This window comes from Vombatus ursinus, unplaced genomic scaffold (assembly GCF_900497805.2).
Source record: "Vombatus ursinus unplaced genomic scaffold, bare-nosed wombat genome assembly UNPS02000577.1, whole genome shotgun sequence".
NCBI classification, from domain to species: domain Eukaryota; kingdom Metazoa; phylum Chordata; class Mammalia; order Diprotodontia; family Vombatidae; genus Vombatus; species Vombatus ursinus.
Window position 1 is genome coordinate 205,288 of NW_020940355.1, and position 12,825 is coordinate 218,112.

Genomic DNA, 12,825 nt, shown 5'->3' on the forward strand with positions numbered 1-12,825 from the left:
AAATCATGAGCTCACCAGCGCTAAGTAACTGAGTGGTAATTCTTGCTGCTTATACAGCATTATGTATAACTATAGTGTTCTGTCATATGCTATACCTCTTGTCACTTGGGCCAGCCTAGTATGATATACAGGTGTGTGTGTGTGAGTGTGTGTACACGCGTGCTCACAAACTCACATGTGCATACATAAAGAGGCAGTGTGGCATACTGTCTAAAGAACTGATCTTTGAGTCAGGAAGACTTGGGTTCAAATTCCACCTCTGATATATTCTGGTTGTGTGACCCTAGATAAGTTATTTAATTTTTTCAGTGTTTCCAGGTAGCTTGCCAGATCTGTGTTGGTAAAAGAAGTTTTTTTCATTAGAAGTTTCTCATACCAATGAAATCACAGGTTCAATTTAACAACAAACATCCATCTATGTATGTATCTAGGGCAGGTGCTGCAGATGGGCAGCTCAGGATTTGGCTCAGGACTGAGTAGGAGGAGGTAATGTTATGTGGTTCTGAGTCCTCCATCACAGTAACCTCAGAAAGATCAATATGATGAGTAACCTAAAGGTCAATGGAGAGACCCATGGTGGATTTAAATTTGCTACAGCCAGTATAATATCCACAATGATTGCCCACAAATAGTGGTGGAAAAAACATCATCCAGGATATATACGCTTCAGAAAGGAGTTGGTTTGCTCGTATGAAGAAAGATGTTATCTGCATGCAGAGAAAGACCTGATAAATAGAAGTATGTATAGAATGATTTTACGTATATACTATTTGTGTCTAATGGTAGCCATCTCTAGTGTGGGATGGGGGGAAAGGAGGAAAAAAAAGAAATTTACAAGATAATTTTATTCTACGTTAGAAAGGAATAGCAAGTTGTACATAATAGATTTGCAGTTTCATGTGCAGTCATCTTTTTTCATTATACTATGTTATGGAAATTCTTGTTTTATTCCATAAATTAAAAATAAAATAAATTTTAAAAAAGAAAAAAAAAGGAAAAAGAAAGGAGTTGGCTTGGTTATATAATGAGAATAAGAGACAATAGAAGCCAAAGTAGTACTTTGGGATCCTCAAAAGATTAAAAGAATCTGATTAGGTGAATCCTTAGTGGATAAATTGTGGAAAAACCATAGTCAGGAGTCATACAGGATGAGAAGGATTGGAAGGGTCTTCACCAGTGGACAAGAACTTTACCCATGTGATCACAATTGCAATAGCCTGCTGGTAGGTCTGCCTGCCTCAAGTCTTCTCCCACTCTGATCCATTCTCCATTCAGCCACTGAAGTGATTTTCCTAAAACACAGATCTAGTTATGTCATCTCTCTACTCAATAAACCCCAGTGGCTTCCTATTGTATCCAGGAGCAAAGATAAAATGCTCTGTTTGGCATCCAAAACCCTTCACAACCCTAGCCCTCTCTTACCATTCTTATGCCTTTCTCTGTGCCACATGCTCTTCAATCCATTGACAAGAGCCTCCTTGGTATTCCACGAATGAGATACTCCATCTCTTAGCTTCTCTCTGGCTGACTCACATGCCTGGAATGCTCTCTTCCACTCTGACTACTAACCTCCATGGCTCCCTTTAAGTCCTAACTAAAATCCCACCTCCTACAGGAAGTCTTCCCCAACCCCTCTTAATTCCATTGCTTTCTCTCTTTTAATTATTTCCTATTTATCCTATTTATAGCTTACTTTGTATATATTCATTTGCATGTTGTCTCCCCCGTTAGATTGAAAGCTCCTTGAGGTCAATGACTATCTTTTGCTTCTTTTTGTATCCCTAGCACTTACCACAGTGCCTGGCAAATAGTGGGTGCTTAATAAATGTTTATTGATTGATTAAATATTTAAGTGTAACACCTTTGCAATATAGATACATTCATCCACAAGGGTCTAGTAACCAAAATACACTGATAACAAATATGAATATAATTTTAAAAATAGAATAGAATTGCTTGCTTCTAATCACAAATATTGTTTGAGAAGATAGATTCACATTCAGGTTGTTTATGCCCTTTTCCCTTTCCTTCCCTACCTTCAGTTGTATGTTTCAACAAAAGAGATGATAAACTACTACTTTCCATCCATTTAAAAAAAAAAACAACTATTGCAGATAAATGAGCTAACTTGAAAATAAAAATCACACCCTTACCTAATGAACTAGCTCTAAAAGTCTCCTCTGGATAAATATTGTTTCCAGGTTCATTCTTTGACATTTAAACTCGGTTATAGACTCATAGATTTAGAACTAGAAGAAATCATTTAATTGAAACCCCCTTATTGTATAGATGGGCAAACTGAGACTCAGAAATGTAAGTGACTTGCCCAAGGTAGTAAGTATTTAACAGAGACACAACTCTCTTCATTAATTTTCTCATGTATCTATATACATACAATAGGGGTGTGTGTGTGTGTGTGTGTAGGGAGAGAGAGAGAGAGAGAGAGAGAGAGAGATGTCTGTTAGCATACCTTATTGGGAAAACCAGTCTTGGCTAAAATCTGAGTCCTACCTACACAATATATTATCTATATAGCTCTACACGTATGTGTGGATGTATACATACACATATATTTTATATATATATAATAGATAAACTAAAGTAATTCACTATACAACTTAACCATTAACTTAGATGTTAATATTCCATAATAATCAAAGAGATGCCATTAATATGGTGCTTTAACGTTTGTGATGTACTTTACAAATATCTCATTTGCTCCCTACAATCCTGAGAGGTAGCTGCTACTATCTCCTTTTTACAGATGAGGAAACTGAGGCACAGAGGTTTGGTTAGAGTCACACGGCTAGTAAGTGTCTGAAACCAAATTTGAACTCAGGTCTTCCTGACTCCAAGTCCAGTGCTCTATCTATTGTGTAACAGCTGCCTCTTAAAAAAAACTTCCTTAAAAAAGAAAAATTAATACCATCTCACACCTATCAGAATGATTAATATGACAGAAAAGGAAAATGGTAAATGTTGGAGAGAATGTGGGAAAATTGGGACACTAATGCATTATTGGTAGAGTTGTGAACTGATCCGGCCATTCTGGAAAGCAATTTGGAATTATGCCCAAAGAGCTATAAAATTATGCATAACCTTTGATCCAGTGATACCACTACTAGATCTGTATCCCAAGGAGATTTTTTAAAAAGGGAGAAAGAACCTATTTGTACAAAATTATTTATAGCAGCTCTTTTTGTAGTGGCTAAGAATTGGAAATTGAAGGGATACCCATCAACTGGAAAATGGGTGAACAAGTTGTGGTATATGATTGTGATGGAATACTATTGTACTATTAGAAATGATAAGACAAGTGGTTTCAGAAAAGCCTGGAAAGACTTAAATGAACTGATAGAGAGTGAAGTGAGCAGAAACAGAATGTACCTGAAGGAGCCATGAATGACTTTAGCTATTCTCAGCAATAAAGTGATCCAAGACAATTCTGAAGGACTTCTGATGAAAAATTCTATCTGCCTCCAGAAAAAATAACTGATGAAACCCGAATGCAGATCGAAGCATACTTTTTTTAAACTTTCTTTATTTTTCTCGTTTTTTTTGGTCTGTGTTTTCTTTCACAACATAGCTAATATAGAGATGTGTTTTGCATGACTGCACATGTATAATCTAGATCAAATTGCTTGGTTCTCATCAAGGGGGGAAGAGAGAGTAGGAGGGAAGGAGAGAATTTAGAACATAAAATTTTAAAAAATGTTTAAAATTTCACATGTAATTGAAAAAATATTTCAAAATTAAAAAAAATTAACTGTATAAAAAACCAAGTCAATATATCATAAGACCTTCTGTTTACTTCATTTTGCATTTCCATCTGTCCATTGTTCTTTTGTCTGGGCTGAGTTTATTTTTTGTTTTTTGTTATGGATTATTTATACTTCACTGTTCTATTTTTCAGATTGATTTTCGTGGCTCTTACCGAGATGCTCATCCTGTTGGTGATTTTGGTAATGTTTTATTTACATTTTCCTAATTATCTTATGGTCAGCTAGGTACACAGTGGGCAGAGTGCCAGGCCTTTAGTCTGGAAGACTCATCTTCCTGAGTTCACATCTGGCCTCAGATACTTACCAGCTGTGTGACCCTGGGCAAGTCACTATTAACCCTGTTTGCCTCAGTTACTCATTTGTAAAATGAGCTGGAGAAGGAAAATGGCAAGCCATTCCCATATTTCTGCCAAGGATATCCCGAACAGGGTCACAAAGAGTTAGATGTGACAGGCAAAAATGTCTGAACAACAACAACAAATCTCAACCTTCTGAACTTCAGTTTACTCATCTATAAAATGGGCAAAATAATGTTTATTTATTTTGTTTACTTAACAAGCTTTGTGTGGAGAACTTGCCTTGTGGACTCTAAAGTGCTACAATAATGCAAGCGGTTGTTGTAAATAATAATAATAATGACAACAACAATAATCATTTTCTTATCTTTCAACTTTTCCATCAAGTAGCTGATGATGACATATAGATACACACATTTTGGAAGTTTCTATTTAAAGAAATAATTCTGATGAAACCTTTTGTAAAGTGAAAAATCTTTTGCAATGTGAGTTATCATTCCCTAATTTATTAAAAAAGTAATAATGGATCACATTTATATAGTGTTTTAGAGCCGGCCCACACAACCTGTGGCCTGTAGGCCCCTTATGGCCCATGGAAAGGCCAAAGGATTTCAGTGGCCAGGCCAAGAAATAGAGGATGCTTTCCTCTACTTTTTTTGAAGGCCTCCGAAAATCCTTAATGCAGCAAGCAGCCGGAGTGCTGGACTGCAGGCCCCATGTTGTGCCGGCCTGTTTTAGAGTTAGCTTTAGAGTCTGGAAGACTTGCCTTCAAATCCTGCCCCTGGCACTTAAGGGCAGTGTGATCCCTGCAAAACACTTAACCTCCAAGCTCTTAGGGCCCTAGGCAACTTTCTAAAGGTATAAATTGCAAAAAAGTTGCAGATCTGCTTTGTTAGAGGAAGTTTCCTGATTGGGTGTTACCTACCTTGAGGAAATTACCGGTGACTTACCAAGGTTTACGCAGTACTTTCTCACCGTGGTTCCTTTTTCTTCTTCCATTCAACATACATTTATTTGTTTTAAAATTTAAAATTTAATTTTTAAAAATTTAACCTTTTATTTTTAAAATTAGAAAAAAAGGTTTTGTTTTGTTTTGTTTTGCCATGAGTCTTTAAAAGTAAATAGTACATATGTTTCAGAGGTTGAACATCTTGCCCACAGTTAGGCAGCTAGCTTCAGAGCTGATCCTCCTGTCTTTTAAGTCCTGTGTTCACATTTCGTATAACAAATGTTTTGACCGGGGCTAAAGGAAGAAATATGCTGGATCTTCTTTCTCACTAGTTAAAGGTATACATTGAATTATTTTTCTCACACTGTAGGAGGAGATGTGTTGAGCCATTTTGAACTAGATTTTAACTACCTCGGGCGACATTGGTAAGAGCAGCGTGCGTTCAGATATTTGCTTTCTTTGTGGAATTTAGAACTGCTATAACTAGAGCTTTTCCTGCATTTTGGATTTTTGAAAAGCAAAAATTGGTGTTCATAAGAGTCCATTATTTTTCAAATACTCTGGAGAAAGACATAAGTGGAACATGACCATTGTTTTCATAAATTTGAAGGGTTATCGTGGGCAAGAGGGATTAGATTTATTTTGCTTGGCCTAGGAGGACAGCAAAAACCAATTGGGTTGAAGTCACAGAAGAACAAATTTCAGGAATATCAGGAAGAACTGTCAGGAAGAACTTAAAGAAATAAACCAATAAAGATGTCCCAGAGTGGTATGGGTTGCTTTGAAAGGTAGTGAGTGCCCTGTGTTTAGTGGATCACCACTTTTAGCAATCTATTAGAGGAAATTCATGCTTCAAGTAGGAGTGGAGCAAGATAACATCTGAGATCCTGTCTAACTCTAAAATTCTATGATTCCAACTAAAATCAAATTTGATTAATCACAATTTTTGCATTGGATGCTGGACAGACTTGAATTATGCTTTAGGATTACTCCCTACCAAGTCTAATATGGAAAAAAAAAAGTTTTCAGAATCTAACTTAAATAATGCCTTTGATTTGAAATGTAGTATAGTATTCTGTCACGGTCATATAACACACCGTGTTCAGCCATTCCCCAGTTGATGGGCATCCCTGCAAGCTTTACATAATAGATTTGCACTTTGATGTGCAATCATCTTTTTATTATATTGTGTTATGGGAAATTCTTGTTTTATTCCAGAAATTTAAAAAGTGTATGTTATATATGTATCTATATGACAAAAAAATAAAATGCAGCTTAATGAGGCAACGTGGTTTAGCAGATAGAGAGCTGTCCTCAAAGTCAGGAAGCCTTGGGTTCAAGTCACACCTCTTGACACATGCTGTCTATGTGATATTAGGCAAGTCAAAAGTACCAACTTCCATTGGTAGATGGAGTTTCCTCACTTGGGGGTTCCCCATATCAGTGAAATCACTGGTCCAATCCTCTATCTTTTTTCAATAAACTAAAAGACTAACTTTGTAGTCCTCACTACAAAATTTGTTGATTTCAACAATGACTCTAAAATTGGAATATAGGGGCATTGAGTTATTTTTTCATATGTTATTCTTAGAAACTTGTTATAACATCTCATTCCACTCAACAACTAGTAGAGAAAAAAAAAACCCATTAAGAAAACCAAGCAAAAGAGAAAATAGCCCTTGAATTCTAATCTTGCACGTGGAAAACTTCAGTTTTAGAACTTCCTAAATGTTTGTTTTACTAACATGTACTCCATCAAATATTTTGGTTGGGTTGTGTCTAACTAGGTTTTATTAATTTAAACAGAAAACCAAAATACATCTTTCCACTGATTCTAATCTGCTTCTCAGGTATGTACCTGTCAAAGACCTAATGGGAATCTACAAGCAGCTCTATGGCAAGGAAGTCATAACAAAAAATGCAATAATTGACTGTTCGTATCTTCAGTTCTTAGAATTGTAAGTTTGATACAAAGAGTTCTTTCCCAAAACTTAAAGAAAAAAAATGTGCCTGGTTTTCCGGTGGATTTTCCACAATAATATTTACAACACTTTTATGGATCTATGATCTCATATATTTGGATACTCCCTCCAGTAACGCCCATGACAATTCATCCGTGTCTGCCTATCTTGGGTAACTCCAACCCATACCTTCCTGTAAAACCCTCACAGTGGACAGGGGCTCCACCTATTATGTTAGGATGATATACTTCCTTGAAAACATTCCTAATTATCTCATTATCTTGCTAACATTTGATGTTTGGATTTTGCATATTTGTAAACAGGGTGTACTGGAACTTGTTCAAACCAGCTTATAAGAACCTAATGTTAAATTTTCAGTATAAGCATTTGTAGGCTGGAAATCATCAAACACTACCAATCAGTGCTTCATTTATAGTTTTATTGATTGTTTGGACTTAAAAAAGTGATGGAGAAAATATTAATAATGCAGATTATATTCAAAATGTACCATAGGTACATCCTCCCCCCCCAAGGTGGTTGTTAACATTTATCAGCACACTACAGTTTTTAATCCTTTAGAATGGATAGATGTATTTTGGTAGGGCTTTATTTTCAGCATTTGGTTTATATCTTTGTAGGAAACACAGCTTTCATTTCATTATAATTTATGTTACAGGTATGGTGAAATGTTGGTTCTTTCCAAGGTAATTTTCTTTATCTTTATATTACAAATATATTAACCTTTGTTAAGAGTCAGATGGATGCCAAACCAGTACCTTGTTTATTTTTCCTTTTTTTCTTGCTTTTTATATAGCTTTACCCAAATTTTGCAAAAAAGTCCCCATTTTTGGTGGAGCAGTTCCAAGATTATTTCCTTGGTGGACTGGATGACATGGCATTCTGGACCACTAATATGTTTCATCTAACAAGCTACATGTTACAGAATGGGACCAGGTGAGGCATTATTTTGTTTCTTGTGCTTTATGTTGTCTTGATCATTTTTCCCCCTAGGAATTTCAGCTAGCCCCAGGAATAAAAAAAATATACAACCATAACCTAATCTGTTAGAAAGAGGGTAGCAAGTATGAGCACTGGTTAAAGGAAGTGGGTGTGTTTAGACTGGGAAAGAGAAGACTAAAAGGTACATAGTTATTGTCTTCAAATATTTGAAAAGTTATTCTATGAAAGAAGAATTAGATTTAATTTGCTTAGCTTTAGGGGGTAGAACCAAGACCAGTGGATGGAAGTTATAGGTAAGAAAGATTGAAAATGTGCTAGACTTGAAGTCAGGAAGATCTGAATTCAAATTTTACCCTCAAGTACTTGTTAGCTGTGTGACTCTTTACCTCTCTCAGCTTCAATTTCCTTATCTGTGAAATGAGAATAATAACAACACTTCAATAGGTTGTTATGAGGATCAAATGAGATTTTTCATATATATATATCTATTGTGCTTTGCAAACTTAAAGTGCTATATCAACATTACTAGTTGCTATTGTTGTTGTTGTTATTATAAGAATGTAAATTGCAATGTAGTAAAGAGGAACTTCTTAACAGTTAAAAATGCCTCCAAATGGAATGGACTATCTTGAGAAGTAGAAGGGTCCCTTTTGTTAAGCCTAGGTGCTCTCTGTTCTGGTCAAGACTAGTCAGACATTTATCAATGTTGTAGGGCCAGTGTTCTTAACTGTTGTGCAATGGATCATATTTCTAAGTGCATTGAGGGTCTTCCCCTCCCAGATTGACTTTTTTTCTGAAGATAAACTAGGCTATCTTTTGCCTCAATTCTTACCTAGCCTTTAATTATTGAATGGGTGTTGCCTCAGACAAACTAAGATCTGGGAAAGACATTAGTTTAAAAGGGCCATGGTCTCCTACAGTATCCAGGGCCATCACTAGCCACCTTGACCTATGTCTTGCTGCTGGACTCAGATAACTCTGAAGGAGAGAGTGGGGCTGATGACTTTGCACAGCTCTGCCTCCCTTAAATCCAGTTCACTGACAAGTCAAAACATTACCCTCCTGAAATCATTGGTCCTCTTCAAGAATGAAAGATGAACAACAACAAATGCATCACAAAGGAAACCAATTATATTAAAACATAATTACCAGAATTTTAAAAATTCCAAGTTCACAGGCTCTCTATATCTATCCACAGATGGCTTGAATGGTCTGTGGACCCCATGTTGAGAATCCTCATTGTAGAGGAAATTCATGCTTGAGGAAGAGGTAGGACTAAAAGACCTCTAAGGTTTATCCCAAGCTCTAAACTTCTAGTCTCAGGAAGACTAGTTGGAATCTCTGGTCATATTTACCTTCATTTTTCACTTCAAGGTTAGAAAAATAATGCAGTCTCTTCATCAGGGTCTGCAAGGGAACAATGGCTCAGTTAAGAAGAGACCAACATCCACAGCTTTGACCTTGTTTCTTTCCCTTTTTGGGTTTCTGCACTCAGTCTACCCTAGATCTCTCAACTCTGACCAGGCTTTGGAATTGGTCTTATCCAACTTCCACCACCCTACTTACTAGCTTAACTAGGATGTGGGAAAATCCTCTTTTCTTCTTATTTAACTGAGACACAGGGCTGAGATTACATAGTACAGTTTGCTGCTCCTGACTTAACTAAAGGCCAGACTTAAAGTTTTATAGCAGGTGAGTTCACTAGTAGGTACTTAGCCCCAGGTTCTTTTCCCTTTTTGTTGTCGTTCAATTGTTGTAGTTGTACCGACTCTTTGTGACCCCATTTGGAATTTTCTTGGCAGAGTTAATGAAGTGGTTTACCATTTCCTTCTCCAGCTCATTTTACAGATGAGGAAACTGAGGCAGACAGGGTTAAGTGACTTGCCCAGGGTCACATAGCTAGTAAGTGTATGAGGCCAGATTTGAATTCAGGTCTTCCTGACTCTAGGCCTAGCACTCTATCCATTGTGCCACCTAGCTGCTCTTACCACAATCTATTCTGGGCTGGATTAAACATTGCTGCATAAAAGTTCCAGCATAAGAAGATTTGGCTTGTCCTTGTCTTTGGTCTACTTGTAGGTCAAGGGAGGCCTTTAATTCCTTCCTGTTCTAGTGGCAGTTCTCTGTCTGGTGCAATGAATCACTCAGAGCCTGAGGATTCAAATAATTAATGTGTGTGTATATATATATATATAGATATATCTCTATATATATAATGTATATATACATATATAGATATATATGCGTATACATGTATATATACATATATACACATACATGCATATATGTATATGTTGTATTGTATATACATATATAGCATATATATATTTATACACACACATACATATACAACACACCCTACCCCCCAGGTAAAAGCAATTCCCAAAGTGGTTAAAAAGCAGTTTAAAAGCGAGTAAATAAAAGCCACCAGAAAGGAAGTTGGCAAGGAGGTTCCTTGGAGTCTTAGGAGCTCTCCGGCAAAAGTCCTAAAACCCCACTTCTGAATTCTTCATGCCCAAAGGTCGCCCCACCCCACCCCACTGAGTCCCAGATTGGTCTTCCTGGGACCATAGTTAATTCAAACTGCCCCATATCTGCTCCACAGCTTCTTTAATGACAACATTCTAGCTGTGTTGTAGGAATATGGGGGTGTAACCCACAGCTTACTAGTGGAACTAGGCTCTCAGCCCACAACGTTTTAGAAGCTGCTTCCCAGTTACTCCAGGTATAGACCCTTCGGGTCATCCCCTCTAGCACCAGGGATTGCTTCTTTTTGTCAGTTAACCTGGTACTATTGCTCCTTTTTCTCCATTCCCACCTCCAGTTCTGAGGAAATCACTTCCCTATATGGTCCCAAAGATTTTTGTGCTCTATTTCAGCCTATCCTCTATTAACCTTGTCATCATCTCTTTGTCTTTCTGAAAGTCACTGTGGTTCTGGGTTCCTGGAGTTCTGCCCCTGGCTCTTTTCTTCTGACCTGATCAGTTGACTTAAATGTATTCAATAGATAGGAGCACCTCCCCTGGAGCTACCACACTCTCCACCCTGATTCAAACTAGTCTGTTAGGTCCCCACAGGGGACTGCTGCTGTAGTGAGAAAATCGAATTGACTCTGACTTCATTTTGTACTTGATTCTATTCTGCATCATCCCCCAACATGTTGTAAAATTGCCTAAACCGTGTTTCTTTGTCTCTAAGTTCAGTTCAGAAGTTCAGCTTTGCTTTCTGAGCTAAGTTGTCCCATAGATCACCTTAATTCAGAGAAATATGTTGTCTCTACACATCTTACTGCCCATGTACAATTAAGGGAGATCTGCAAGATGCAGGTGGGCACCAGAAAGTCTGTTATCTCTGCCATGCTGGTTGTCCTTCAAACTCTCTTCAAAGATTTAAATCAGGAGTTCAAAGCAAAGGCATTTACTTTCATGGCATAGCATGAACAGTAGTAGCAAAACGTTCTTCCCGTAAAACCAGAAATGCCGTTTTTCACCGATACATACAGAAATAGTGGGAAGAATGGCAAATATATGGATCCTACACTTTGAAAACAGTTACTAAGCTAAATCTTTGAAGAGAATTTGAAGTACTTAATGTAAATAATTGAAAGTGAAGTATGTTTCAGAAGATGATAGGAAAAAACTTCACCTCCTTTTGCATACTTCTACAGTGACTGTACCCTACCTGAGAATCCTCTGTTCATGGCATGTGGTCCCAAACATAATGGCAGCCTTCGGTAAGTGGTATGAATCCTGATGTTTTCATTTAATAGCCTTTGTGATCACTCATAAGATCAGAGATTTAGAGCTAGAAGGGCCTCTGATACTCAGAAAAGACATCCTATTTGCAATCTGTGCATCTTGCAATGGAAGATGTTTACCCAACTGATTCTTACTGATTGGATTTTTCTGTTGTATCCTAAGGAGTACATGCCAGAGGCAAATTTTGATCACTGTGGTCCCTGAAATTATATTGCATCTAAGTGATATATTGTTGTGTCCCACGGAATTGTAATCTAAATACCCATTGTGACAGCCCTTAGCAGGGGGAGTTTGAAATTCAGTTTTACCCTTTTAGTATGTGTCAGAGACATCCAGAATTTAACTAATGGTGTTTTCGGAGCTTTGACATAATTCTTTTCACTTGAGAGTCTGGATTATCATAGGATTATAGATACAGAACTGGAAGGAAACTCAAGAGGGCATCTTGTCCAATCTCTTTATTTTACAGAGTAGGAAACTGAGGCCCAGGGAGGTTAAGTGACATGTTGAAAGTCACAGAGATATTAAAGTGGGATCTAAGCATATGGCCTCTGACTTCAAAGACTTTCCACTGTACTAAAGTGTAGAAAACAAATAAAGATAGGAGATAAGAGGACTTGACTGAAAAGAGGAGCTAAAAAAGAAAATAAGTATTGATTAAAGGAAGAACAGGTCAAAGATCATGCTTTTCCTTCTAATCTTGTCCTTTTATGCCAACAATGAATTGAAAGACAAATTTCCTTCTTTTTTGTTCACTTGCTTTATCCCAGGACAGAAAGAGCATTGTGTTTCCTAGTGAGAAGACTGTGATAATTGTTAACCTTCACATTTTCTAGTTAACACCAACATGTTACTTTTTTTTCTCTCCCCCTTTTCAAGGAGAATCTTTTACCCTCCTTAGCTGATAATGAATGGTAATGATAGAGAATCTCTATCTCTGATTTCGTGCAGTTTAGAAATATGGATTGGGATAAACATTTGAATTAGAAAATACTTAACTTTTTTCTTATAAATGAGAACTTGTCAAGTCTGCAAGGGATAAAATAGTATGTATGATGGCAAATTTGCATTTCAACCCCTTTTTTTTTTTGGTCAAATACAGACAAATCTTTAACTCCT

The 12,825-nt window shown here is 37.0% G+C and overlaps 1 protein-coding gene across 3 annotated transcripts in view; it reads left to right on the plus strand.

Annotated features, from left to right (window-relative positions):
* Positions 1 to 12,825, plus strand: part of GPLD1 (glycosylphosphatidylinositol specific phospholipase D1) — a 63,172-nt gene that overhangs the window by 21,246 nt on the left and 29,101 nt on the right. For all 3 annotated transcript variants that reach the window (XM_027873828.1, XM_027873904.1, XM_027873959.1), the window contains 6 exons: positions 3,914 to 3,962; positions 5,398 to 5,452; positions 6,878 to 6,985; positions 7,665 to 7,692; positions 7,803 to 7,942; positions 11,616 to 11,681. In XM_027873828.1, the coding sequence (XP_027729629.1) occupies positions 3,914 to 3,962; positions 5,398 to 5,452; positions 6,878 to 6,985; positions 7,665 to 7,692; positions 7,803 to 7,942; positions 11,616 to 11,681 (446 nt within the window). The remainder of the gene's footprint in view (positions 1 to 3,913; positions 3,963 to 5,397; positions 5,453 to 6,877; positions 6,986 to 7,664; positions 7,693 to 7,802; positions 7,943 to 11,615; positions 11,682 to 12,825) is intronic.